General features: G+C 34.8%; 1 protein-coding gene across 1 annotated transcript in view; it reads left to right on the top strand.

Annotated features, from left to right (window-relative positions):
• The window catches only part of SLC49A4 (solute carrier family 49 member 4), a 140,635-nt gene that overhangs the window by 96,972 nt on the left and 16,947 nt on the right, over window positions 1–26,716 (top strand). The window contains exons 5-7 of the mRNA XM_004467150.5: window positions 7,137–7,245; window positions 14,756–14,823; window positions 18,235–18,362. Coding sequence (XP_004467207.1) covers window positions 7,137–7,245; window positions 14,756–14,823; window positions 18,235–18,362 — 305 coding nt within the window. The remainder of the gene's footprint in view (window positions 1–7,136; window positions 7,246–14,755; window positions 14,824–18,234; window positions 18,363–26,716) is intronic.

The raw sequence follows: 26,716 nt of genomic DNA, 5'->3' as shown, positions 1-26,716 counted from the left end.
CTTAATCATGCTACATAATTCTTTTAATGTGCTCTTGGATTCAGCTTGCAAGTATTTTGTTGAGGATTTTGGCATCAATATTCGTTACAGATATTGGTCTGTAATTTTCTTTTTTTATAGTATCTTTATCTTGTTTTGATATGGTGATATTGGCTTCATAGAATGAGTTTGGTAGCATTCTTTCCTGTTCAGTTTTTTTGGAAGAGCTTGAGCAAGACCGATATTAGATCATCATTGAATGATTGGTAGAATTCGCCTGTGAAACGATCCAATTCTAGGCTTTTCCTCCTTGGGGGGTTTTTCATCACTGTTTCTATTTCTTTACTTGTGATCAATTTGTTGAATTCTTCTGTTTCTTCTTCAGTGTTGGTTGTTTGTGTCTTTCTAGGAATTTGTCCATCTCTTCTACATTGTCTAGTTATTTGGCATGCAGTTGTTCATAATATTCTCTTATGATCGCTCTTATTTCTGTAGGGTCAGTGGTAATTACTATTCCCCCTCTCATTTCTGATTGTATTTATTTGCATATCTTCTCTCTTTTTTCCTTTGTCAGTCTAGCTAAGAGTTTGTCAATTTTGTTGATCTTCTCAAGAACCAACTTTGGGTTTTGTTGATTCTATTGTTTTTTTCTTCTCAATTTCATTTATTTCTCCTCTAAACTTTACTCTTTCTTTCCTTTGACTTGGTTTGGGAATAGTTTGCTGTTCTTTTTCTAGTTCCTCCAAGTGTGCACTTAAAACTTCAATTTTATCTCTTTCTTCTTTTTTAATGTAAGCATTGAGGGCTATAAATTTCCTTCTCAACACTGCCTTTGCATTATTCCACAGGGTTTGATATGTTGTGTTCCCATTTTCCTTCACTTCAGGATATTTACTGAATTCTCTTGTACTTCTTCTTTGATAAACTGATTATATGAGTGTTGTTTAATCTCCCTATATATATATATGAATTTTCCCTTTTTTCCATCCATTACTGATTTCCAGCTTCATTCTGTTCTGATCAGATTAAGTGTTTTGTATAATTTAAATCTTTTTAAAATTATTGAGATCTGTCTTGTGAGCCAACTTATGGTCTATCCTGGGGAAGGATCAATGAGCCCATGAAAAGAATGTATATCCTTCTCTTTGGGGGTACAATGCTCTATAAATGTCTGGTAGGTCCAGTTCATTTATCATATTATATAAGTTCTCTATTACTTTATCTTCTGTCCAGATGGTCTATCCAGTGCTGAAAGTGGTGTACTGAAGTCTCCAACTATTATTGCAGAGATGTCTATTTCTCCCTTCAGTTTTTCCAATATGTACCTCATGTGTCTTGGGGGACCCAGGTTAGGTGCATAAATATTTAGTACAGTTAGTTCTTTTTGGTGAATTGCCCCTTTTTAAATATATAATGACTTTCTTCATCTCTTAAAACAGTTTTGCATTTAAAATCTATTTTGTCTTATATTAGTATTGCTACTCCAGATCTTTTTTTGGTTACTGTTTGTGTAGAATATCTTTTTCTAGCCTTTCACTTTCAACCTAATTGTGTCCTAACATCTTAGGTGAATCTCTTGTAGACAGCATATTGATGGCTCATGTTTTTGGTTTTTTTTTATCCACTCTGTCAGTCTATATCTTTCGATTGGGGAAGTCAGTCCTTTAACATTCAATGTTTTTTATTGTAAAGGCATTACTTACTTCATCCATTTTATCCTTTGGCTTTCCGTTGTCATATCTTACTTTTGTCTGTCTTTTTACCCTTCCTAATAATCTTAATTTCTACACTCTTCTCTAAGTCTCTCACCCTTGTTTTTTTCCTTTCAGGCTTCAGCACTACCTTTAGAATGTCTTGTAATTCTGGTCTTTCAATAACATACTCTCTCAGTTTTTGCTGGTCTCTGATGACTTTAAACTCATCCTTATTTTTGAAGGTCAGTTTTGTCAGATACAGAATTCTTGGCTGACAGTTTTTCTCTTTCAGTACCTTAAATACATCATACCATTTTCTTCTCACTTCCATGGTTTCTGATGAGCGGTCAGCATTTAAACTTATTGAGATTCCTTGTAGGTGATGTTTTGCTTTTCTCTTGCTGCTTTCAGAGTTCTCTCTTTATCTCTGATATTTGTTCTGAATAATAGGTATCTCAGAGTAGGTCTATTAGGATTTATTCTGCTTGGGATATGTTGTCCTCCCTGGATATTGATATTTGTTTATTTCATTAAGGGTTGGAAAATTTTTGGTCATTATTTCCTCAGATATTCTTTCTGTCCCTTATCTGTTTTCTTCTCCTTCTGAGATACCAATAATAATTACATTTGTGCATTTCACATTATGATTCAGTTCCCTGACACCCTTTTCCCATTTTTTCCATTCTTTCCTTTTTCTGTTCTCCTGTCTTTTCAGTTCACATGTTTTATCCTCAGAATCACTAATTCTGTCTTTGACCAATTCAAATCTGCTACTATATTCCTCTAATGTATTTTTAATTTCTTCCATCATGTTTTCATTCCTATAAGCTCTGTTACTTTTCTTTGCAGGCTTTCAAATTGTTCTTTATGCTCACCCAGTGTCTACTTAATATCTTTTATCTCTTTATTCATATTTTCCTTTAACTCCTTGAATTGATTTTGGAGATGTGTGTGATTATCATTGATTAGTTTTCTTAAATCCCACATCTTATCAGGGTTTTTGGTTTTTCCTTTGGCTGGGCCATCTTTCTTGGTTCTTACTGTGGCTTGTAATTTTTTGTTGTATCTACGCATCTGAATATTTTGGTGGTTTTACTCTGATGATCAGTTTCTGTCTCTTGGCTAGTGGTTTTGTTTCACTCTTCTTTGATTTTTGGTTCTTCTTATTCTAAGTCTTAAACATTGCTTAACTTTTCAAAAGAGAGCTATTGGTACATATCTACCCCTAGCAATTTGGGACAATAGACTCTGTAAGTATTTTTTTCTCCTTGCAGTGTTTCAGTTGGCTAGCTGATGGCATTAATCAAGAAATCATTCTTGGGAGTTGTCTTTCTTAGTCACTTGCCCGAGATTCTGGTCTAGCCAGAACTGAGAGTCAAAGTGGGCTTTACTGACCGAAAAAGAGAATCTGCTCTTCACCTTCCCCCATACACTTCTTTTTCCCAGGGAGGAAGAGGTCTGTTCCCCTCTCAGTTGGCTGTAGTGAGCCACCGGTTTTATCCAGGCTGTTTGTCTTGAGGGTGGGGGTTGGGTGCCATTCCCAGTCACAGAGCTTAGTAACTCATAGTTTTCATTTCTCCTTCTTTGTCTTTCTGTCCCTTGCCATCCTGGATGATACACAGCACTCTTCTGGTCTGCATATCCCCAAAGCAGTTTCCCCTTCTTTGCTCTTGTGGACCCGCCCTGATAATCTAGGATACTCTCCAACTTAAAATTAAATAAACAGTAACCATAATTATATCTGCAGAGTCCCTTCACAATAATACCTAGATTAATGTTTGATTGAATAACTAGGGTTTGAGAATATTTGGGAGACATCTCTAGAAGTCTGCCCATCATAGCATGCCTAATAATGTTTTATCATTTACTGTATGTTGTGGCTGATACACTATAGAGACTCTGGAATCTTTATCTTCCTCTAAAACTGGTTGGTTTTTGCTCTAGGAGTCAGTTCAACTACTGGCTGATCACCTTGAACTTGTGTAGGCTTCATTTTGTGCTTTTTTAGGGGAGATAAGCATCTCTTATTTGATAGGACTCTTTGCACATTTTGCCGGAGCTTCTTATTAGACTTTGTTTTTGGTGGGTGTGGAGGCAGCCTTACTCTGTTTAGGGCTGTTCCTTACTACTAGTGTCCTTACTACTAGTGTCTTCTGGTGTCTCAGCAGGAGCCCAGTGACTTAGCAAGGTATTAAGTGAGATCTTCCCACTCTAGCCAGGCCAGAACTCCAAGACACCAGCACTGCTTAATTTCTACTAACTCTGTTCCATTTTCAACCCCATAGCATCTCTGTTTATCCTCTAGTAACTTTGCCCTGTACATGTGTGGCTCAGCCCCCAGCCAAGGACTTGCTGGGCTTCCACACAGGCTTCTCGGGGCTCCCTTCTGCACTGCTACCTACTGTCTGATGCCTTTTCCCACCGTTTCAGCTACTTCAGCAATGTGAACTCTTATCTTTGCCCTCTCAGCTCAGTGGCACCTCCATGCTCTGCTTGGTCTCCTGACTGCTATGCTCTTTCTAGAAACTTGTCCCCATGCAGAGAGCTGGGGCAACCATGGGAATCACCTCATGAGTTTCTGTTCTCTCAAGAGAACAGAAGGACTACTGGACTACTCTGGTACTATCACTCTGTCATAGCTAGAAGTGCAAGTCTGACAATTCCAGTCTTAAAGAAATATAGCCTAAACACACAGGATATTAGTTAATATTCTAGAGATTGAAATCTCAAGTAATACTTACAGATTAATTACTAAGCCCAGAATTTCCCCATTGTTTAGTAATATTTTCAATGCTTCTGAACAAGTTAGACTCAATTTTCTTGTTTAGACATAATTGTATTTTAATTACAGGCAGTTTCAGAAAGCCAAAATCGAGTCAAAGGATGAGTTTTAAGCAAAAATATCTTTGAGATACATATTTCTACAGTAACTTCTCTGCCCTAATGTGATACATTTTTGTGAAGAATTTAATATTTAGATATTGCCTTTTCTGATATTCTTTGGGGATATCATTCATTCTTCAATCAATGCATACCCATATTTAAATCAATTCTAATATTAATGGCTAATGTTTTATTAGTAACAGTAAGAGAATTAGGGGGCTGTGTCCAAAATTAACATTCAGAAGTCAAAAACAGCCTTCATTATAAAAACTACAGTATATTACCAAAAATGACTGATTTACAACTGGAACAAAAAAGATAAAAATATCTTGTAACATCCTGACAAGAACGGTTATAGTTCTATATAAAGAACTATTTTAAATACTTATAAGAGGCACAAAAGTAGATGTGAATAAATAAAAAGAAATACAGTGTTCTTGGATCAATAAACTCAAGGTAAAATGATACCAGTTTCCCCTAAATTAATCTAAATTTTACATGATTCTAAATTTAAAAATACCAGCAGACGTTTTTTTAAACAAATTGATTTTTTTATTAGGTTCTTTTACTGAGATATATTCACACACCATATGATTGTCCAAAGTGTATAATCAGCAACAAAAGAACTAATAGATAAATGGGACTACCTCAAAATTAAAGCCTTCTGCACCTCAAAGGAGTTTGTCAAGAAAGTAAAAAGGGAGCCCACACAGTGGGAGAAAATATTTGGCAATCATATATCTGATAAGAAACTTATAACGTGCATATATAAAGAACTTCTATATCAAAGTGTATAATCAATGGCTTTTAGTATAATAACAATGTTGTGCATTCATCACCAAAAAAATTTTCAACAGGCATTTTTTAACTAGACAAATTGATTTTAAAATTCAATGAAAAACAAGTAAGAATAGCTTTGGAAAATCTGGGGGGAAAAAGAGTTATGAGAAGGAACTAGCCCTACCAGATATTAATATATATTAAATATTATAATTATATATGAAAATATATAATGTTATATAAGCAATAAATATATATAATAAATAATATATATTAAAATCACTGTATTTAAAATGGCAAATGAATAGGCAAACAGAACAATGAAGTAGAAAAGAAAATTCAGCAATAAACCCATCAGTTTAATAAATAAAGATAGCATCTCAACCAGGTGTGTGGTAGGATAGGAAATAGATTCATTTATTCACCAAATATTTATTTGGATTCATTCAGTAAATGGTGTTGAAAAAATCAACTACATAAAAACAAGGAATTTCTGCATGGTGAAAATCACTATCATAATCAAAATAAACTGGGAATAATTCCAACTTCTATCATCTGGACAATACTTATTACAGTAGTATATAAGGAACTCATATACAGCAATTAAGGAAAAGACCAATAGTCCTATGACAAAATGGACAAAGGCTGTAAACAGATTGTTCATGGAAGGGGAAAATCATGAAGTCATATAAATAAGCTAACATCTCATACATAAGAGAAATGAAATTATAACTGGGCTGAACAACTACTTTTCACTTCTCAGATTGTTGAAGAACATTTGCCAACATCTGTGTTTATGGGTTTTGGAAAAACCGTTACTCTCAAACAATTGCTGATGGTTGTATAAATTGGCACAACCTCTGTGGAAGGAAGTTAGCAATATGTATTAAAATTATAAATACAACTCTTTGACATGGCACTTGCACTTCTAGGAATTGATCTTACAGGTGGCCTAGCATACATGTGAAATGACTATAAGAGCAAAAGAACAGAAAAAAGCTGTATGTCTATTAATAGGGAGTTGGTTAAATAAATTTATGATATGCTGACATCCTGGGACACTATGAAGCTGTTAAGAAGGAATGAAGAAGTTCTTTGTATGTATATAGTATAGAAAGAACTCTAAGTCCTTTTAAAGTTAGAAATAGTTATAATATGTTACCATTTGAATAAAAAGGTGGGGAAAAGAATATTTGTCTTGTATATTTATGAAATATTTCTGACAGTCACCCAAGATATTGCTAGCGTTGATAATCATAAGGAGAAGAACTAGGTGCCCGAGGAATAGGTCTAAGAGGGAGATTTTTCCCCCGTACTTTTATACATTTTCAATTTTGAGTCATTTCAATTATATTGCCTGCTGTAAAATTTTATTAATAAAAACTTCAAAAATAATAAACACAAAATGAAAACTGCTGTCTGAAAATGGAAAAACTAGAAAATATGACTCCTTTTTTCATCTTTGCTCCTTCCCTACCCCTTGTTCATAAGGAGAAATAGTAATTTTTTGTTTTGTGGGTTATTTTCACTGAACTACCTACTCATTTCTTTGAAATAATTATAGGAATTCATCTACATAATAAAGTAAACATTGATCAATTTTAAGTAATATGATAAAGGATTATTCTTATAAAAATAAAATTTTGAAAAACCTTGAGTTTATTAACAAACTATGACAAATTTTTTAAAAATCTGATTCTGGTGTTCTATTTCTTACATGACTTATCTTTCATGAGTTTATGAATTCAAATTCTAGAGCTTTGATCTGTAATGACATTTTCTTTTGCTTCTTTTTTACAGCAATCTGAGATTTTTGATGATTGCTTTAGCATATGCCATACCCCTTGGTGTATTTGCAGGCTGGTCTGGAGTTCTGGACTTAATTTTAACACCAGTGCATGTCAGCCAAGTAAGTGTTTCATCTCTTTAAATGTTGTAGGTATTTTAGTTCATTTATAATATATATATTGCTTACACATACTTGATATTTTAGCTTTAAGGCATAGCTAAAGCACTATACCATTACTGAAAAAGCAGCCCTTATGGAATAATTATATAGAAAACAATATTGATTTTCTCCCTTGATTTTAATAAAAGTCTGAAATGTCATATTCCTTAGGTGTTTTTATTAATGCTGATAAATAAAGCAGGAAGATCGTAGTTTTGTTGACTTTATTCTTCATCCTTGCTTCAAGTACTATAATGAAGATTAAGAGCCCATCATCATACAAAGGAATATTACTATATCTGATTTCTCATTTCCTAAATCTAAGGTTTATTTCAGTTCCTTAAAAGTAACCATTTCACCTCTATGTTTGATGCCATCCATTTCTCCTCATTGTTCCCAGATGGGAGGGTTGAAAGGGGTAGAGAGAGATTTAGAGGGGCAAATGTGAGAAATTCAGCACACTGGTATGAAATTACATTGTATGATTTAACAACTGTCCATTCTGCTTTTGCTGAACATTTGGGTTCTTTCTAGTTTTTGACAGTCACAAACAATGTGTATAAAGGTTCTTGTGTGTCTCTTGGTATACCTTTGTACCCATTTCTTTTGAATATCTATCTATGTCTAGAATTGCTGGTTATTGTGTATGCATGGTAGGTGATGCCAAACTTCCAAAGTGATTGTATCAGAAATCCCATCAGTGGTGTGTGAAATTTCTCATTGTTCCACATCCTTATCAACAGGTGGTAATTTATTTAAGTCTTTTTAATTTTAGACATGCTGCTGATTGTGTTGTTATATTCCTTTGTAGTTACTTACATGATATCTTTTCTTTTTTTTGTCCTTATTCATTTTTTTAATATTACATTAAAAAAATATGAGGTCCCCATATACCCCCTACCCCCCTCACCCCACTCTCCCCCCATAGCAACATTCTCCTCCATCATCATGAGACATTCATTGCATTTGGTGAATACATCTCTGAGCATCGTTGCACCTCATGGTCAGTGGTCCACATCATAGCCCACACTCTCCCACGTTCCATCTGGTGGGCCATGGGAGGACATACAATGTCCAGTATTTGTCCCTGCAGCACCACCCAGGACAACTCCGAGTCCCGAAAACGCCTCCACATCTCATCTCTTCCTGCCATTCCCCACACCCAGCAGCCACCATGGCCACTTTCTCCACACCAATGCCACATTTTCTTTGATTACTAATCACAGTAGTTCATGAATAGAATATTAGTAAGTCCACTCTAATCCATATTATATTCCTCCATCCTGTGGACCTTGGATTAGTTGTGTCCACTCCACATCTATATCAAGAGGGGGCTTAGATTCCACATGGATGCTAGATGCAATCCTCCTGCTTTCAGTTGTAGGCACTCTTGGCTCCATGGTGTGGTGGTTGACCTTCTTCAACTCCATGTTAGCTGAGTAGGGTAAGTCCAATTAACCAGAGTGTAGGAGCTGAAGTCTGTTGAGGCTCAAGGCCTGGCTATCATATGGTCAGTCCAGAGATTCAAATCCCCTGGGTATATATTAAACCCAGCACCAACTACAATTCTGGTAAAGTAACAGGAAAGGCTTGTGATATCTTTTCAAGAGTTAATTAGATATTTGAATATCTTCTCTTGTGACATACCTATTCAAGTCTCTTGCCCACTGGTAGGCTGCCTTTTTCTTACTGGTTTATAGAGAAGGGAACTGTATACAAAGGGCCCCCAGAAGTCTATATGTGGAGGCCTAGCAAGTCCTTGGCTGAGCTGCGTATGTACAGAGCAAAGCTACTAGAGGATAAACAGAGATGCTATGGGGTTGAAAATGGAACAGAGTTAGCAGTGCTGGGGTCTTGGAGTTCTGGCCCGGCTAGAGTGGGAAGATCTCATTTAATACCTTGCTAAGTCACTGGGCTCCTGCTGAGACACCAGAAAGACCCAGCTTTAGTAGTAAGGAACAGCCCTAGACAGAGTAAGGCCATAAACACAGCCTAAAACCAAGCCCTGGCAAAGTATGCAAAGAAGACAGTGTGAAAAGATTGAATCCCACCAAGTAAGAGATGTTCCTCTGCCCTAAAAAAGTAAAATGAAGCCTACACAAGTTCAAGGTGATCAGCCAGTAACTGAACTGCCTAGTAGAGCAAAAAATAAACCAATTTTAGAGGAAGGTAAAGAATCCAGAGTCTCTGATTGTATCATCCACAAAGTAAATGATTTTAAAAATTAGACATGCAAAGAAAACAGAAGACAAAGTCAATAGAAACCAACTGCTAGATGTTCCAGATGTTGAATTTAGCAGAGAATGTAACTCAAAAAGAGAGAAAAGGTTGCATACCCTGTTAATAAATATATTCTCCTATGTTATCTAGTGTAACTTCATTGCCCAATGCAGTGGCCACCAGCCATATGTGGCTGTTTAGTTTGAAATTTAAATGAATTGAATAAAGTAAAAAATTCACTCCTTCAGTTGCACTAGCCACTTTTGAGATGCTCTGTAGCCATATGTGAGTATTACCAGCCATATTGGAAAGTGCTAACATAGAAAATTTCCATCATTGCTCTAAGTTCTATAGGACTCTGCTATATTCTAGAAGCTTTATTGTTATACTTGTCACATTTAATTTGGAGTTGATTTTTGTGCTTAAAGATCATTCCTTTTCTCACTGCTCCATGCTGTCATATTTGTCATAATTAAGTGCCCTCATATGCATGGATTTGTTTCTAGACTATTTTTTCCTTTAGTCTATTTGTCTATCTTTGTACCAATACCAAATTGGCTGAATTATCCTAGATTTGTAATACATTTTGACATGTAATGGAGTAGATATTCCTCTTTGGGATTTTGATTAGCATTTTTGAATTTATGGATCAATTTAAGAATTCCCTTCTTTATAATATTGAGTCTTCCAAACTATGATCATTGTATTTCCCTTTATATATTTACTTAGGTCCTTAATATCTCTTCATAATGCTTTATAATTTTCTGCAAAGAATGCTTTCTAAATATTTGTTCAATTTATTCCTAGGTATTTGATACTTTCTGAAGATTTTTAATTAGTAACTTTTTAAAATTTCATTTACTGGTTACTGATAGAAATAGAATTGATTTTTATAGATAATTCGTCATACGGTTAGCCTTGTATCCAACAACCTTATAAACTCACAATATTAATTTATACATAGATTTTTTTTTTTTCCTTAAGATTTATTTTTATTTATTTAATTCTCCTCCCCTCCCCCGGTTGTCTGTTTTCTGTGTCTTTTTTGCTGCGTCTTGTTTCTTTGTCCGCTTCTGTTGTCGTCAGCGGCATGGGAAGTGTGGGCGGCGCCATTCCTCGGCAGGCAGCTCCCTCCTTCGCGCTGGGCGGCTCTCCTTATGGGCGCATTCCTTGCGCGTGGGGCTCCCCTACGCGGGGGACACCCCTGTGTGGCACGGCACTCCTTGCGCGCATCAGCACTGCGCACTGGCCAGCTCCACACGGGTCAAGGAGGCCCGGGGCTTGAACCGCGGGCCTCCCATGTGGTAGACGGATGCCCTAACCACTGGGCCAAAGTCCGTTTCCTATACATAGATATTTTGGCCTCTCTATATATAATTTGTGACTAATGACAAATAATTTGATAAAATGTATTTGATAAATTCAGAATTGATATGGTCATATGTTTTTTTCTCTATTAAGCTATTAATGTGGTGAATTACATTTATTGTATGTTAAAGTACCTTATGTTTCTGGACTAAATTCAGGTTGTTGATGATACATTATACTTTTGGTATGTATCACTGGATTTGGTTTGCTAATATTTTGTTTAGGATTTTTTCCAGTTATGTTCATGAATGAGATTGGCCTGTCATTTTTCTTTCTTGTCCTAACCCCTGTCACTTTTAGTATCAAGGTTTTTGCTTATCTCAAAAATAGCTTAGGAAGTGTTCCTTCTTTTTCTGTTCTCTAGAGGAGTTTGTGTAAGATTGATGGTTTTTGGTCTTTTGTTTTTCCTTAATCTTTGTAGAATTAACTGGTGGAACCATTAGGGTATATAGTTTCCTTTGTGAAAAGATTTTAAATATGGATTCAATTTTAATAGTTATAAAATTAGTCAGATTTCTTATTTATTTTTGTGTTGATTTTGGTAAGCATACTTTGATGTAAATTTTTAAATTTATTAGCATTAATTTCTTCACAGTATTATCTGATGATTTTATTAGGTCTCCAGGATATTGTCATTCCAAGTATTTCATAATGTGTCATTCCAGTTACTTGTATCATATTGCTCTTTTTTTCTTTTCTTGATCAGTTTTACCTGTGGTTTTATTGTATATGTATATTCTACTTCATTGATATTTACTTCTGTCTTTATAGATTTCTATCCTTGTTTTCTTTTGGTTTACTTTGTTGTCCTTTTTTCTAGCTTCTTCTTATAAATACTTAGATCTTTGGTATTAAGCTTTCTTTTTAACTATATGTATTTTAAGGCTATACATTTCCTTTTATTTTTTTTTTTATTTTTTTAATTTCTCTTCCCTTACCCCCCCACCACAGTTGTCTGTTCTCTGTGTCTATTTGCTGTGTATTCTTCTTTGTCTGCTTCTGTTGTTGTCTGCGGCACAGGAATCTGTGTTTCTTTTTGTTGTGTCATCTGGTTGTGTCAGCTCTCCGTGTGTGCAGCGCCATTCCTGGGCAGGCTGCACTTTCTTTTGTGCTGGGTGACTCTCCTTACGGGGCGTGCTCCTTGAACGTGGGGCTCCCTTACATGGGGGACACCCCTGCATGGCAGGGCACTCCTTGCGCGCATCAGCACTGTGCATGGGCTCCACACGGGTCAAGGAGGCCTGGGGTTTGAACCACGGACCTCCCATGTGGTAGATGGATGCCCTAACCACTGGGCCAAGTCTGCTTCCCTATACATTTCCTTTTAAACATAGCTTTACCTACATTTCACAATTTTTGCCAAGTAGGATTTTAATTATGGTTCAGTTCAAAATATTTTCTAATATCCATAGTGATTTCTACTTTAAAACATGGGTGATTTATCAAGAGACTTAATTTATTTAATTTCCTATTTTATTAACCAAAATTCTCTAGTTTTCTTCTTTTTTAAAATTTCTAACTAAATTGCCAGAAATGTAGTCAAAGGATATTCTCTATGATTTCAGAGTTTTCAAATTTGTTGATCCAATATATGGTCAATTGCATTCTTCAATTCTTAGGTATAGTGTTTTTTATATGTTATATATATATTTTTATCATGTTGTTTATATCTTCTATATCTTTACTCATTTTTGTCTGCTTGTTCTATCAGTTACCAAGAGAATGTTAACCTATGTAATTATTAATTTTTTCCCTACTCCCATTTATTTCTGTCAGCATTTGCTTTATATATTTTGCAAATACTTTATATATTTTTTTAGTATATTTTAAAACAAAAACAAATGTTATGAACAAAGCACAAAGTGGACTGAAAGGACAGAATCAGTTCCGCCACTGTGTCTCAGCCGATACAGGACTCCGCTCTTTGAGGGGACAGATGGAAATATTTATGAGATCCTAATAGCATTAAAGGCCTTGAACAATAGATGCTAAATGCTCTGCAATGAGAAAAGGCAGTTCTGAAGAACAGTAAATTGTCCTGCCCCACTGGGGAAATGGTATGAAAACCCATAGACTTAATTTAAGCTTCAGGATGTTATCTTTCTCTAGAGAATATTGGTGTTTGCTTCTGGCAGCAAACGCAGGCAGAGCAAAGACCTCTGTAAGTTTATTGTATTACCTAAGGTAGGCTAAGCTGCTTTGAGAAGTAAACTCCAAAATTCTGGAGCTTAAGAAGGGATTTCTTTCTCATTCCCATAGAAATCTAAGACAGTTTGCATAATAACCTAGGTTGGTTGTTCGCAATTTGGTGGCAGGTCTTTTCCTCACACTGATTTAGAGACACAGGCTCCTTCCACTTGGCAGCTCTTCTGCCCTCTTGGACCTTGTCATTACATGTGTGATGGTGGCTGGGTGACCACATCCAGATTCCAGCCGACAGAAAGGAAAAGTAAGCATGGGGGAGGTCATAGCCTGGAGGTGGGATGCCTCACTTCTGCTCATTCCCATTAATGAGAACCTAGTCACATGGACATATGTGAATAGGAACTAGGAAATGTAATTTGGCTAAATGCCTAGGAAAAAGAAGCTAACATATTTTGGTGGACAGCGGCCAGTCTCTGTCACAGATGTAATGAAAACTCAGACTAGAAAAATACTGAAAGGTAGAAATTAGTTTGGACAGCTTTCTAGTGCCAGGTCAAGTTTGAACTTTGCCCTGTAGCTACAAGGAAAGCTAGTAAATATATATATATATATATATATATATATATATATATATATTTTTTTTTTTTTTTTAAGCAAGGAAGTGAATAGTAGTGGAGACCATTTAAGTAACCATTATAGGAGTCCAGGAGTAACAAATAGGGCAATAATGAAGTGTGCTGGTCACGGGAAGAAGAAAGGGCACAAAATGCACCAATATTGTTAGGGATACACAGAACTTCAATAATAACAGCAACTGCCATGTATTGAGCACTTTACATTCATTAACTTATTTAAGCCTCAAACGAACTTTATTATCCCTTTTCTACTAATGAAGAAACTGAGGCTTAGAGTATGGGTTAGGCCAGAAGCCTAGTCATAATAAGATTTAAAGATATGTAAGTGATAAGGAAGTACAGATTGCATTTGTAGATTGCTCTGAAAATGTTTGACTATGGCAGCAAAGAGAAGACACTAGATGACTGAAGAAGCTTCATCGGGCAATAAAAGCAGCTAACATTTATTGACCAGTATGTCAGCCACTGGTCTGAAGTGTTGTATGCAAAATATCTCATTTAATCCATTTTATAGATAAGACACAAATTGACCAGGGTCAGATAGCTAGTAAAAGGCAGGGCTAAGAACGTTTTCTCAAAAGAGCAATGCATTTGAAACCCAGCTCAAGTTTTCTTTCTCTGTCCAGTCTCCCTCAGATATTCAACCCCATATTTCTCTCTCTCTCCTCTGATCTCGTAATACATTTTTAGTTGTTGCCATATATTTTAGCACTTAATTATTAGCTAGTTACTTCATGTGTATTGGTTATATTTAAATTTTTGGAGGTCAGTGAGCTGTCATTTGTCCTATTTTCCCAAGAATTCCTAATACAATGCTAGGTATATAATATATATGTGAAAAATATTTGCTTGATGGTTGATTACTTAGATGACTTACATATTGCAATAAAAGTTAATCAAGGACATATTTACTTAGATAAGTTTGTATTAATTAGTCACACATGAATCCTTTCATTTTATTAAATACTTTTTCCTAGATTCATTGCCATCTAGCTATTAATATATTAATTACAGGGGTTTTTTTTTGTTTTTTTTTTTTTCCATTCTCTCTAAGTTGTGGCATGGTAATCTTGTATTAAATGTTGTTGCCACTTTCTTGACAGGTAGATGCTGGCTGGATTGGATTTTGGTCCATAGTTGGAGGCTGTGTTGTTGGGATAGCTATGGCAAGGTGAGAATATTTTATGTTAAACATACGAATGGACAACAGGCAAAAAAAAAGTCCCAAAGGAAAAATAGGCTACCCTAGATAAACATCAAAAATCAGGGAAACATTAAATAGGCAAAGGTGAGAAAAGGGCACTTTTTCAGTCTATAAGAAAATTCACATGCAGTAGATAGAATTTACTGCTACAAGTAACCTTCTAAGGAGTGGCCCTTGTTAATTTTTTGGAGAATGGAAATATATTTCCAGTGTAATTAAGCTGTCTCTCTCAATATTATTAGAGAACAATATGCACAAATGGAACCAAAAGAACATGATGTAATAATAAAGTCAAATTGATTATCATTGAGAATAGAAAAAAAAATTGAAAAATATCATTTGTAAAAGCATCTCCAGAACTTTCCATGAAAAGACTGTGTTCTGCTTAGCAGATACTTATTTTTGGTCTTTTTTTTTGGTAGTTATGTCCCTAAGGTTATTCCATTTTGATGGAAAATGTCCAGAAAGACTTGCAGTTTCATCAGAATCCCTTTGATCTTAACCCATAATGACAACATGTTTTAGAATGAGTTAGAAGACAGTAAAAAGTCTCATTTATTCTAAAAAGAAGAAAAGCAATGAAGATGTCGCAACTACCTATAAAACTATGCTTGGTGTTTTCAAAGAGATAATATTCAATCACTTCCCAAATCATTTTACCCTGTCTAATCAAAAACAAAATTAGGCAGTCAACTTTACCAGGAAGGGAAGAATCTAATTACATATTTAGGGAGTTCAAATAAGATATGTAAATTGCCTCAATATCTAAACTCTTAAACATAATTGACACAGGATAATATTATATCTAGAACTTACAGTTTGCATAGCGTTTCTGGGATAATGAAAGAATAAATTGACACTATAATTTCTAAATCACTTTTTCTGAAGTTATTACAAGTTAGAAATGTAAGAATAAGAACTAAAAGGTAAAGAAGATGGATAGGAAGATCACTCTTTGAAGGAAATCACTACACTGATACTGAAATACATCAACCTATCACATGTGTCAAGAATCACACCTAATTTTTCCAGTTAAATCTCCCAACCAATTTTAATGAATCATCATCAACCAAGCCCTATTCTGAAAATGAATAGGTCAACGAAGGAACCATCATGAATCAGAAATGCCATCTCACATGCATGCTCCTTTATCTTTATTTTCTTTTTTCCAACCCTTAATTTTAACTATATATACATAGAACTAAAGGGAAAATTTAGAATGAGAACATTTCTGCTTTGAATTTATTAAAATGGAAGTAAAATATTGCCTTTCCTCTAGGATTTGAAATCAATGTTAGGTATCTTCTGGGCTTAAAATCTTTTTTTTTTTAAATTGGAGAAGTTTTAAGTTTACATAAAAATCATGCATAGAGTTTTCCCATATACCACCCTATTATTAACACCTTGCATTAGTGTAATACATTTCTTACAATTGATGAAAGAACATTTTCATAATTGTACTATTAACTCTAGTCTATCATTTACTTCAGTGTTCACTCTGTTGCACAGTTCTGATTTTTAAATGTTTGTTCTATTAACATATACTACCTAAGATTTCCCTTTTTAACTTCATTCAAATATAATTTAGTGCTGTTAATTACGTTCACAGTGTTATGCTACCATCACCACAATCCATTACCAAAATGTTTCCTCACATTTTGGATGTGAGTGCTTTGGGTGATTTTTGGTAATTATGTTGCTAAAGGTCAGCTGTGGTACTACTGTGGTTCTAACAATATACATTGATGGGGTCAGCCCATTTGAACCCACTGAGTCTCTAAAAATAGCAGACCACAGTGGTGGTGTTATTTTTGGGAACAGACTCTGTGAAAATTACTAGCTGTTCAACTTCACTCAACTCTGATTTGTACCAGAAAGCTGATTTATTCTTTCAATCCCGGTCATCTGCCTATCTGACTAGAAAGTTAATGCAGCATATCAAAATATGATTCAGAAAAATGGTGTTTGATGAGGCTGGAATTAAAACAAAGCTTTTTGGATGTTTTCAGGGACACTAATGTCAGATAGCTGTGGAGCCCTTCTCAGAGTGCACAAGAACTTTCTGCTTGTGAGCTTTTATAAATGGGAACAAGCCCAAATTGTTGGGCAAAGGTGCATCCACATTTCCCACCAAAAGATGGCATCGGCTCTCATAGGAAGTCATTGTAGTCTAGATAAGGCTTAAAGACACAGCTAACCATATCACATCAGATAAGTATAAAACAAAATATTGTGTTGAAATATTTAAGGAAGTCACATGGTTAAAATAGAAATGAAAGTCAATTAAAATAAACAAAGTGGAGAAAGCATGGTAAATGTCCTACTTGAGTTGGGTTCAGTTTTCCCACAATAGGAGTGATTCAGCCCAAGGATTGTGCCTATACAATCAACAGTTTATCAGCAGATGAGAAAAAGCATTTGGCAAACAGAAAATTTTAAGTTGTAACTAAAGGACAGGTATCTCTACCAGATGCCTTTTAGTTTCATGTTAATTCTGGGAAAAGCAGGGATTTTGAGAACTGAAAATGCTATAAAACCTCAGTCACAAACTGTAGGATAGTATTCATTATTCCAGATGCTACACTCTTGCTCTCATGAAGCTTAGAGTTGGGAAGACAGAAAAATAGCCAAGTAAGGAAATGACAAAAACAAGAGAATTTCCGACAGTGATCAATGCTATGAAGAAAACAAAACAGAGTGGGTAGATAGTTAGATTGGGTGAGCACAAAGGACCTCTTTGAGCTGAGACCTGAGTGACTTGAAGGATAAGCAGCAGTTAGTCAAGTGAAGGTCTGGGGGTACAGACTTCTGGGCAGATGGAACAAGTACAAAAGCCATGTGTTGCTGTGGGAAATGGCCTTAATGTGTTTGAGAAACAAACAGGGCTATTTGATGGGAGCACAGTAAGGCAAAGGGAGAGCAGAGGCAGGTACCGATCAGGCAGGGCCTTGAGCGCTCTGATGTAGGCATGTGTATTTGTTCTAAGTAAGTCTGACTTCTGGGGAGAGCCGTATTTGCAAGTTTATGTCAATAAATGAACCTAGTTTCTGAAACTAGAAATAACATGTGCTCATGATAGAGTATTTGGAAATTATAGAAAAATATAAAGAAAATAAAAGTAACATTTTAAAACTCAGGAGCCACCATGTGTTATAGATCTCAGAGATGATATTTTGTGTGTTTTGTGAGAGAAATAATATTTATCACATGCAAAAAAATTGTCAGGAAAAATAAAACAGTATAAAAACCCTACTTTCAAAAGAATGGATGGAAACTTATTCAAGTAACTGTTGATGAATGATTAATGAAAGTGTGTCATTGAATGAAATGGTATGAAAACATCCAGTTACAGTTAATAGAGCATTGTTTCTTTTTCAGGTTTGCAGATTTTATTAGGGGTATGCTGAAACTAATTCTTCTCCTCCTGTTTTCTGGAGCTACACTGTCATCCACGTGGTTCACTCTGACTTGTTTGAACAGCATCACACACCTGCCTTTAACCACAGGTGAACATAGACTACTTTTTAATTTTAAATAAATTATTTTCAGTTCACAGAAGTACAATTATAGGTATAGATTTTTTTTCTTGATTTCAATAAGTAATTGTCAAATATAAAATCCCTTGTGCAGACATCAAACCATCATCCCATCTAAAGAGAGTCCAAGAAATAACTAAAAATATTTTAATTGGTATTTTCTGGCATATAGAAAATAAGCTTAATATTTTAATAGCTTAAACTTATATAGCATGAAAAATTTCATGTACTGAAAAACTTCATATTAGAGCATAATACAAACATTTTTATCTTGTTTATATTCATTACATCATTGTTAAACTGTAATGAAAAGGTAACAAAGGCAAAAAGCTATGAGGTTTGATGTATACTTCACTAAAATTCTTAGATGAAACCAAAACTTAAAGGATTATTTTATATTTAGTTTCATTTATATTATCAATGCAAAACAATTTACTGGAATTTCAATGCAAAACAATTTGTTGGAAGTATGTTATAGTCAGCTTACTTATCTACTTGATCTGAAACATTTGTAGCTACTGTTCTTTTTATTGTTATTAACAATATCACTTTGGGGTCTGTATTAGTTTTCTGTAGCTATTGTAACAAATTACTACAAATTTAGCTGAAGTGGCACAAATTTGTTATTTTACAGTTCTGCAGGTTAGATGTCCAGCACAGGTCTCATTGGCCTAAATTCAAGTCTGGGCAGGGCTACATTCCTTGCTGGAACTAGGGAAGAATCTGTTACCTTGTCTTTTCCAGCTTTTAGGCACTACCCATATTCCTTGATTCGTGACCCCCTTCCTTGTTTTCAAAGCCAGCAGTGCTGTATCTCTCCGCCTTTCTTCCATAGTTGCATCTGCCTTTGAACGCTCCTCTTCTGCTTCCCTCTTCCACTGTTAAGAACCCTTGAGATAACATGGGGCCCACCCAGGTAATCCAGGATAATCTCCCTCTCTTAAAGTCTGCAGATTAGCCCCCTTAATTCCATCTGCACTTAAATCCCCTTTGCCAGGTAACATGTTCACTGGTTCCAGGGACTAGGGCATGGATGTCTTTGGGGGCCTGTATTCTGCCTATCACAGGGTCAGTTTAGAATTAGTTTACTTTTATTAACCAAGAGGACTCTGTCGTTGCTTCTTCCTTCCCTCTAACAAGATTATTTTAGATGTCTATTTTTTATGCCATTTGCAAGTAAGATTCAGCCACATTTCATACTATGTATTTAACTGTAGCACTATTTGTCATAAAGGTGGTAATAAGCAAGCATTTGTATGAACAGAAGTAAATGAGAATCTCAAAGAGGCTTTGCCTAGGGGCCTTGTTGCCCAGTAGCATATACGGTGTGTTATGTGGGACCCATTAGTGAGGAGGAGGGTTCCTTTTGTCTGCACACATGAGGAATGCCACATTCACCAATTTGCATCTATGCACTCTGTAATAAAAGAACCAGCAGCTTACACAGCAGAAGCATCAAATCTTTCAAAGACAGCTATTTATTTGGGAGTACCTACCACTTTCTTCATACCAATGATAATAGGGCAATGAGATAAGGTTGCCCTTTACCCTCAGTTCCCAAATTGTACGAAGGCAGCCACCCTGGTGTGCCACAGCAAATGTGCAGGAACAATACAGGATATTTTAAATTTCCAAGAGAAACAGAGTGATATTCGACATCTGTCAGAAACTGCACCAACCTCTAGCAGAGCTGTTCCCAATTTTAGCATTAGATCATGCTACATTCTTTCTGATGACATCGTAACTTAGCAGAGTTGGTTTGGGGCAGTTGCTAAGATTAAAAGCAAGTACCACACAAAAGTCAGTGTGGAACAGGAAATGAGAGTGGTGTGTCCAATCTGATTCCAAGGTTTGGGAGAAGTTGTGCTGTGACCATCAGACACACTCATTCCTTTAGTAAATGTAGTTAAGAATGAAACAAAATTATTGTTTTTCTTTCAATTTATGGGTATTATTTTAAAATGGCTACTAAGTTGTAAGTGTATATATATTTATTACATTGTTTGGACTTAACTACTTAATAAATACACTGTTAGCTATTTCTTTTGGCCTAGGGGTACTACAAAAAAATTACCAAGACACTATAAGTGCTAAGAACCAAGAAGGTTTGGAAACCTCTATTCTATAACATCCTGATGGAAGTCCCTTTCTTTAATACATGAATTGCTTTACCTATAAAGCCTATTGTCCAGAGTAATCATTTTTGGAAACTATACTTTTTACACACTAACATTCCAATATTGGAGGTTTTGAGCAATTTTGGCAAAGTGTTCTGGGCCAAAATTTTTAAAAATATATTCCAGTATTGTTTCATAATTTAGCAGTTGTACAACATTCTGGTGGAACAGTTTTAGTTTACAACTCTTCTTATTCGTGGCATTACACTCAGATTTTTTTATGATACTGTATGTCAAGTAACCATCTGTTAGATTTACAAGAATTTAGTTATGGGTACATAATGAACAGATTTCTTTCCCTTGAATTAAGTATAGGATATTGATTATACAGTAGTACATTCATTAAATTTTATATATTTTCTGTTTAACATAATATTACTTTTATCTCTGAGTGGGGGCATTAAGAATGAGTTTAATATTTTACCTCTTTATTTTATCTGAATTTTTATTATGGGCATGTTTTACTTTTTTAATCAGGAAAAAATGTTTTTGTTTGGAAAAAAATAGATATCTTTTGAAATCTTGAAAGAAAATTGATGTAATTGAACTTGGTCAAGATCATGTTTTCCCAATCTGTCACTGAAAATAATTACACTGGACAGAAAGGAAAACAAAATTCTAAATTAAATCATGGCCAGAAATGAAAGGTTGAGTTTGATGTGGCCCTCTTAGCAACCACTGAATTTATAAACTCCACTATTGATTTCAGTTGCAAGTCAGTGCTTGAATCTCACTTTAGGTACTTCTGAAAGATGCATTTTTTTACCTATAAAAAAATGCAAGAACGCTGGGGTAAGGACTAAATTTGCTCATAGTCCTTCTCTGAATTATCATCGCATTTTTTCTTCTCTTTCCTGATACTTAGCACTTAATATTATTTGAGTAGATGTCTTACCTCCCCGACCAGTCTGAAAATCTGGAGCGTGGATTTATGCCTTATCAGTTCTGTCCCCCACCTCCACCCCAGTACCTATCACAGGACCTCAGAAATGAATGAATGAATGGTGTGTACATTATCTCCATTGTGAGCTTCAGTAAATACAACTTATTGCCAATGATAGACAGCAATCAGAGATCACTGTTTATTATTCAGCACTAGCAGTAAGAAGGCAAAAGGGCACATGTTCATGTAACAGTGGATAATTTGAATGAATCTGTCACAGATACTCGCACTACTATTGTAAAAATCTGTCCTAATTCCTTTTAAGTAAGAAAGGTTTCCTGAAAGGGAATTTAATACAAAATCTAATTATAGACAAATCTAGACCTTTAGGCTGGTATTTAAAGTCAGTAATGGCAAATTCATGTTTCTTTTTTACCAGACTCATTCTTATTTTAATCAGGAAAACATCTAGTCTTTTCTCCCCTAGCCTAGCAAACTCAATACTTCTATTATTTTTTTTTACATGTTAGAAGAATCTATATGAAAAGAGTTTGAAAATACATGTATTAATAATGACTATTGGCACAATAAATTAAAAACTACTTAATTTTTTTAACCACATGTATTATAAGTGCTACTGCTGTGTCATTACAACCTTTGATTGCAATCTTTTTGTAGTCCATTTCTATCTAAAGGCATACCGTTTTGATATATGTAACATGCTTACACCATCCTGTTAGTGGCTATCAAGAGAAAGTCAACATTTAAAATTGCATTGTATCTTCATTAATTGAAATAGCTACAATAGGAAAAATAACTTTTTGACAGATAATGTCAGTTTCAAAATCTTGAAGCTTATGCTACCAACAAAATTATAGAAATGCATTATTCTCCTTATTGGAGAACTAGAAGTCTAGCCCTGTTAGCCACAAGTCACATAGTCATTTTTTACTGAACAGATGAGTGCTTTGAAAATAGCATTTTGAAAAATGTTAGCACTTTGTTGTTGAATTTGCTGAAACAATATAATTTGGCTGTTTAACAGACAGAAGTTGCCTTAGGAGAGGTTATTCATCTAATTCAAGCTACCTTAAAATGCCCAGATGGTGATGTCAGAAAGAAATAATGACTTGGGTATGAAGGGGTGACTAGCTAGGCACAAGCTCTAGAATGATACCTGATGATGTACAGACACCAACTGATATTTAAAGAAAGAAAATATACTTGATTATATTAAAGGCATCTGACGTATGATATACATGGGCTTGAGAGTAATCCTCTTATTATATTTCCATGAGGTCAATTCTAGTCACTTGTGGTAATTATGTACTATAAAGTCACTGTGAACACTGGATTAGCGAATAATGAATCATTGCTCCTAGGCAAATTCAAGGTTCCTGCAAGCCTCTGGTCACATTTTTGTCAGCAATTCAATGAATAATCTTGTTTTCTATGTGTTTACACTTAAAGACAATTTATAGAATATATATTCTTAATTCAATAATATTGAGCCAACGGCATTACACCACAAGGCTGAACAAAACTTATCTAACACACATATTTTCTCCATAAGGCATATCAGAGCCTTCTTTCCTTAGGAACACGAGACAACACTTCAGCATATGCTTGTGGACCATTTTAAACAGTGAGATCACCAACAAAAAGCACAAAAGTGTGAAAACTGTGGCACTGAATATACCATAAAAAGGACACTTGTTTACAGCATGAGTGTGAGAGCTAAAACTAGGCAGAGAGTGGCCATGTGACCTCAGCTGGAAATATGCACATTGGGTGTCTCAAATTTTTTTACTGCTATTCGCATGTCCATATATGTCTGTGAAAACACTGCAACTTAATTTGGAGGGGTACAGATAAATTTTAGCAATCAGGTGAATTTGCAGACACGAAATCCACAAATAATGAGGATCAATTTTTTTTTTTTTGCCTTTATTAAAATTATTGTGTCCCATTATCTTACCATGCAAAAGGAGGAAAAGATGTACTTGCCAAAAAATGGGGAGAAATGAGAAAACTCATAAAAGAGTGATGAACTCTTTAAGGAAAGAAGTCTAAGGAGTGACTTAATTACTCTTTTCAATTAAGAAAAAGGGACTAAATGGGCTAAAAGTGACTTTTACTCATATTTAAGACTAATTTAAAAAGGAAAACTTTTACATAAATTAAAAGAAAACGGATTTGTGAAAAAACTCCTTAAATGTAAGAATCATGAAATATTCAAAGAGCCTATTGAGGATGAATCATGTAATATTTATCTATTGGAGATTTTCAAGAAGAGAATTGAGTCTTCAAGTAGAATCTGTGTTTCTTGAAATTAGAAGCCTTGGCCAGGTGATCAATTAGTGTCCCATGGTTTAATAGTACATTGCCTTCTTCAGAATCATAAATAATTCTTTGGGAACTTGAAGGTTACTGAGAGACCTATACCTATGATATCTGGTTTCATAACCAGACTCTTAACTCGGGGCTCACTATTTCAATGGATTATTAGTTGTGCTTTATTTCTGCGAGATAAGTATTTTGCCTTCCTACCATAAAGGATTTGTAAATGTACCTGTCAACCATTATAGGGCTAAACTGTGCCAGCAAAGAGGCAAAACAAGGGATACCAGCAAATTATTAAACACACAGGAAAGAAAAGCATAGAATGAATATTGCAATAAAGTATGCCACATCCTCTTTTAGAACCTTAGTTTCACATACTGCATATTTTAGTTAATGGTAAATCATGAAGGCCACAGCAGTAGTTTCTTAGGAAGAAAACATGAGACTGAGAAGATAGGCACAGTTCAGTGATAAAGAAATGTAATGTATATATGTTTGTGTGTATGTACACATTTATAACTATTCTGTAATATTCTGTATAATCAACATATTCAGAACCTATGAAAAACTATGTAGTTAACAAAAATCACAAATGTTTACTGTTTCTCTTTATATAGGTCTTTATTTGCAAAAGAAGCATTTTCACTTATACTATAAAATTTAATTTAGAATTTAGAAATATGTTTAATAAAAATCTAATAATCCCCAGGTAACTTTCCTAACTTTAATATGAAATTCATATTGTCAGTATGCATAATCATAAAAGCTTTTCTAGTAAACTGTACTGTTATAAACATATTCTTTAGAGAAATTGCTTGATTCTAATAATTCATAATAAAAATCTGTTGTATTATTTTACACTTTAAATTTAAAAAGCCTTTAATTCTCTATAATTCTTAGTCACCTAGAAGCATCTATAAAATTTTTGTTTTTAGTATCCTGATTACACTCTGATACCTACTTGTATTTAAGTTTGTTATTGATCTACTGAAATGGGCCTCAGCCATCACATGATACAATTTATTATTCAAAAAATGGATATATTCTATAATATCCCAGATATATGTTCATCTAACTTCAACCTGAATCCTCCAGCAAGAGGAAATTCATTTCCTCACAGAGCATCCTATTCCATGTTGGAATGCTGGACAGCTCTGGGGCCTGGGAAATTCTTCCCCTTTGAGCCAAAACTGACTTGGAGCAACACCGCTCTCACAGAGGAAGTCAGCTCCCTCCCTCTTCTGTTAGCCCTTGAAACATGTGAAGTCATCTGTCATGTCTGACTTTCACCTTTAATCTAACCCTACCCCAGTTCTTACAACTCTTCCTCATCAGACATGAATTCCACACCACTTACCAGCCTGTCTCTAACCTACCTAGCTTGTCAGGGTCCTGCTTACAACGTACTACTGTTAATAGGATTAGCACATTTTTCCTGCTTTACTAGGCCCCTAATACTGGGAGGTTGTTGCTTCTTGTGATTAAACTTAGCTTTCTTATATAAAATAATTGTTTAATACTGTGCGTATAATGGCTGCAGAGCCAATAAGTGTCTATCATATTACTTTAGGTTAGGAGTGATTTGAGGATAGATTGTATCCTTTTTACTGCTCCAGCATAATGGCTTACACATAATAGGCATCTGATAAACTGTTTTGAAGTAGGACTTAAGCTGATATTTCCCTATTATATACTTCAGCAGTGAGTTTTTTGGACCCATTTCACATTTATTATTAAAGTTCACCTTTTTATTTGTAACCTTTTGATGCTTTCTATTTTTGATTCTGTCTTATGTGGGATCACTGCCATCCTTATGCTGAATGCAAATTTGGTAAACAATCTTATGTGACAATACTATTGTATAAAAGTTTCAGACAAAACAAGGCTAGATACCAAGCCTGATTTGTTTCTTTCAGTCTGGCACAGTAGCTTGGTGGAAAACATGCTAGAGTCTATGGGCTTTAATTATATTATTATTAGCACTACTATTTTATATTGTTTCTAAATAGTCATTTTGACTTTCAGAACATTTCATCACTTCATCCATATTTACTTTACCTGCCTCAAATAGGTGATTGAATGATCAAATATAATAATATATTTTAAAGCATTTTCAAAAATTACTTTTTAAAACTATATCAATTCAAGATTATGAAGTTGTTATTGTTATTGATGGTATTTTAAGAAGCTCATAAATATTGAGTGAAAGTAGTTCTTATTCTTGTAAGAGATGGATTGAACCTGGGACCTTGTATATGGGAAGCCAGTGTTCAACCACTGAGCCACATTGGCTCCCCATGATATACTTTTTAAGCAATTTTATTGACATATTCGCATATCATACAATCCATCTACAGTGTACATTCAGTGACTTTTGGTCTAATCACAGTGTTGTGCATTCATCACTGTAGTCAATTTTAGAGCATTTTCATTACTCCAAAAAATAAGAAAACCCTACCCCTTAGCTATCACCTCTCAATCCCTATGTCCTTCCCCTGCCCTACCTAGCCACCAATCTAATCCCATCTCTATAAATTTATTTATATTTACATTTTATATAAATAGAGTCAGACAACTATTTAATGTTTTATAATTTGTTTTATAACTGTTGGTTACCTGAAGTTTGAGCATTTGGGGTAATAAAAATGTATTCATATAGCTTTGCTTCCCTAAAGTTTAATAATTTGACTTGCCATTAGAAATGGAATTGGGGGATAGAAGTACTTTCAGGGCTATAATTCAATTCATGTACTTGAAGTACATCCACTTTAACTGTATTTTGTGCTACACAGGACTTTGTTTTTTGCTATTTAAATTGTAGGCCTGTGAAATATTATTAGCTTCTGTGAAAAATCTGCCTTGGCACTTCGATTCTGTTTGTTCTGCTAAATTATCTTGAATTTTTAATTTAAAGGCAATTT

Source organism: Dasypus novemcinctus, chromosome 4, assembly GCF_030445035.2.
Source record: "Dasypus novemcinctus isolate mDasNov1 chromosome 4, mDasNov1.1.hap2, whole genome shotgun sequence".
In the NCBI taxonomy this organism is placed as follows: domain Eukaryota; kingdom Metazoa; phylum Chordata; class Mammalia; order Cingulata; family Dasypodidae; genus Dasypus; species Dasypus novemcinctus.
The sequence above is the reverse complement of the archived record's forward strand: the minus strand, read 5'-3'. Positions and strand labels throughout refer to the sequence as shown.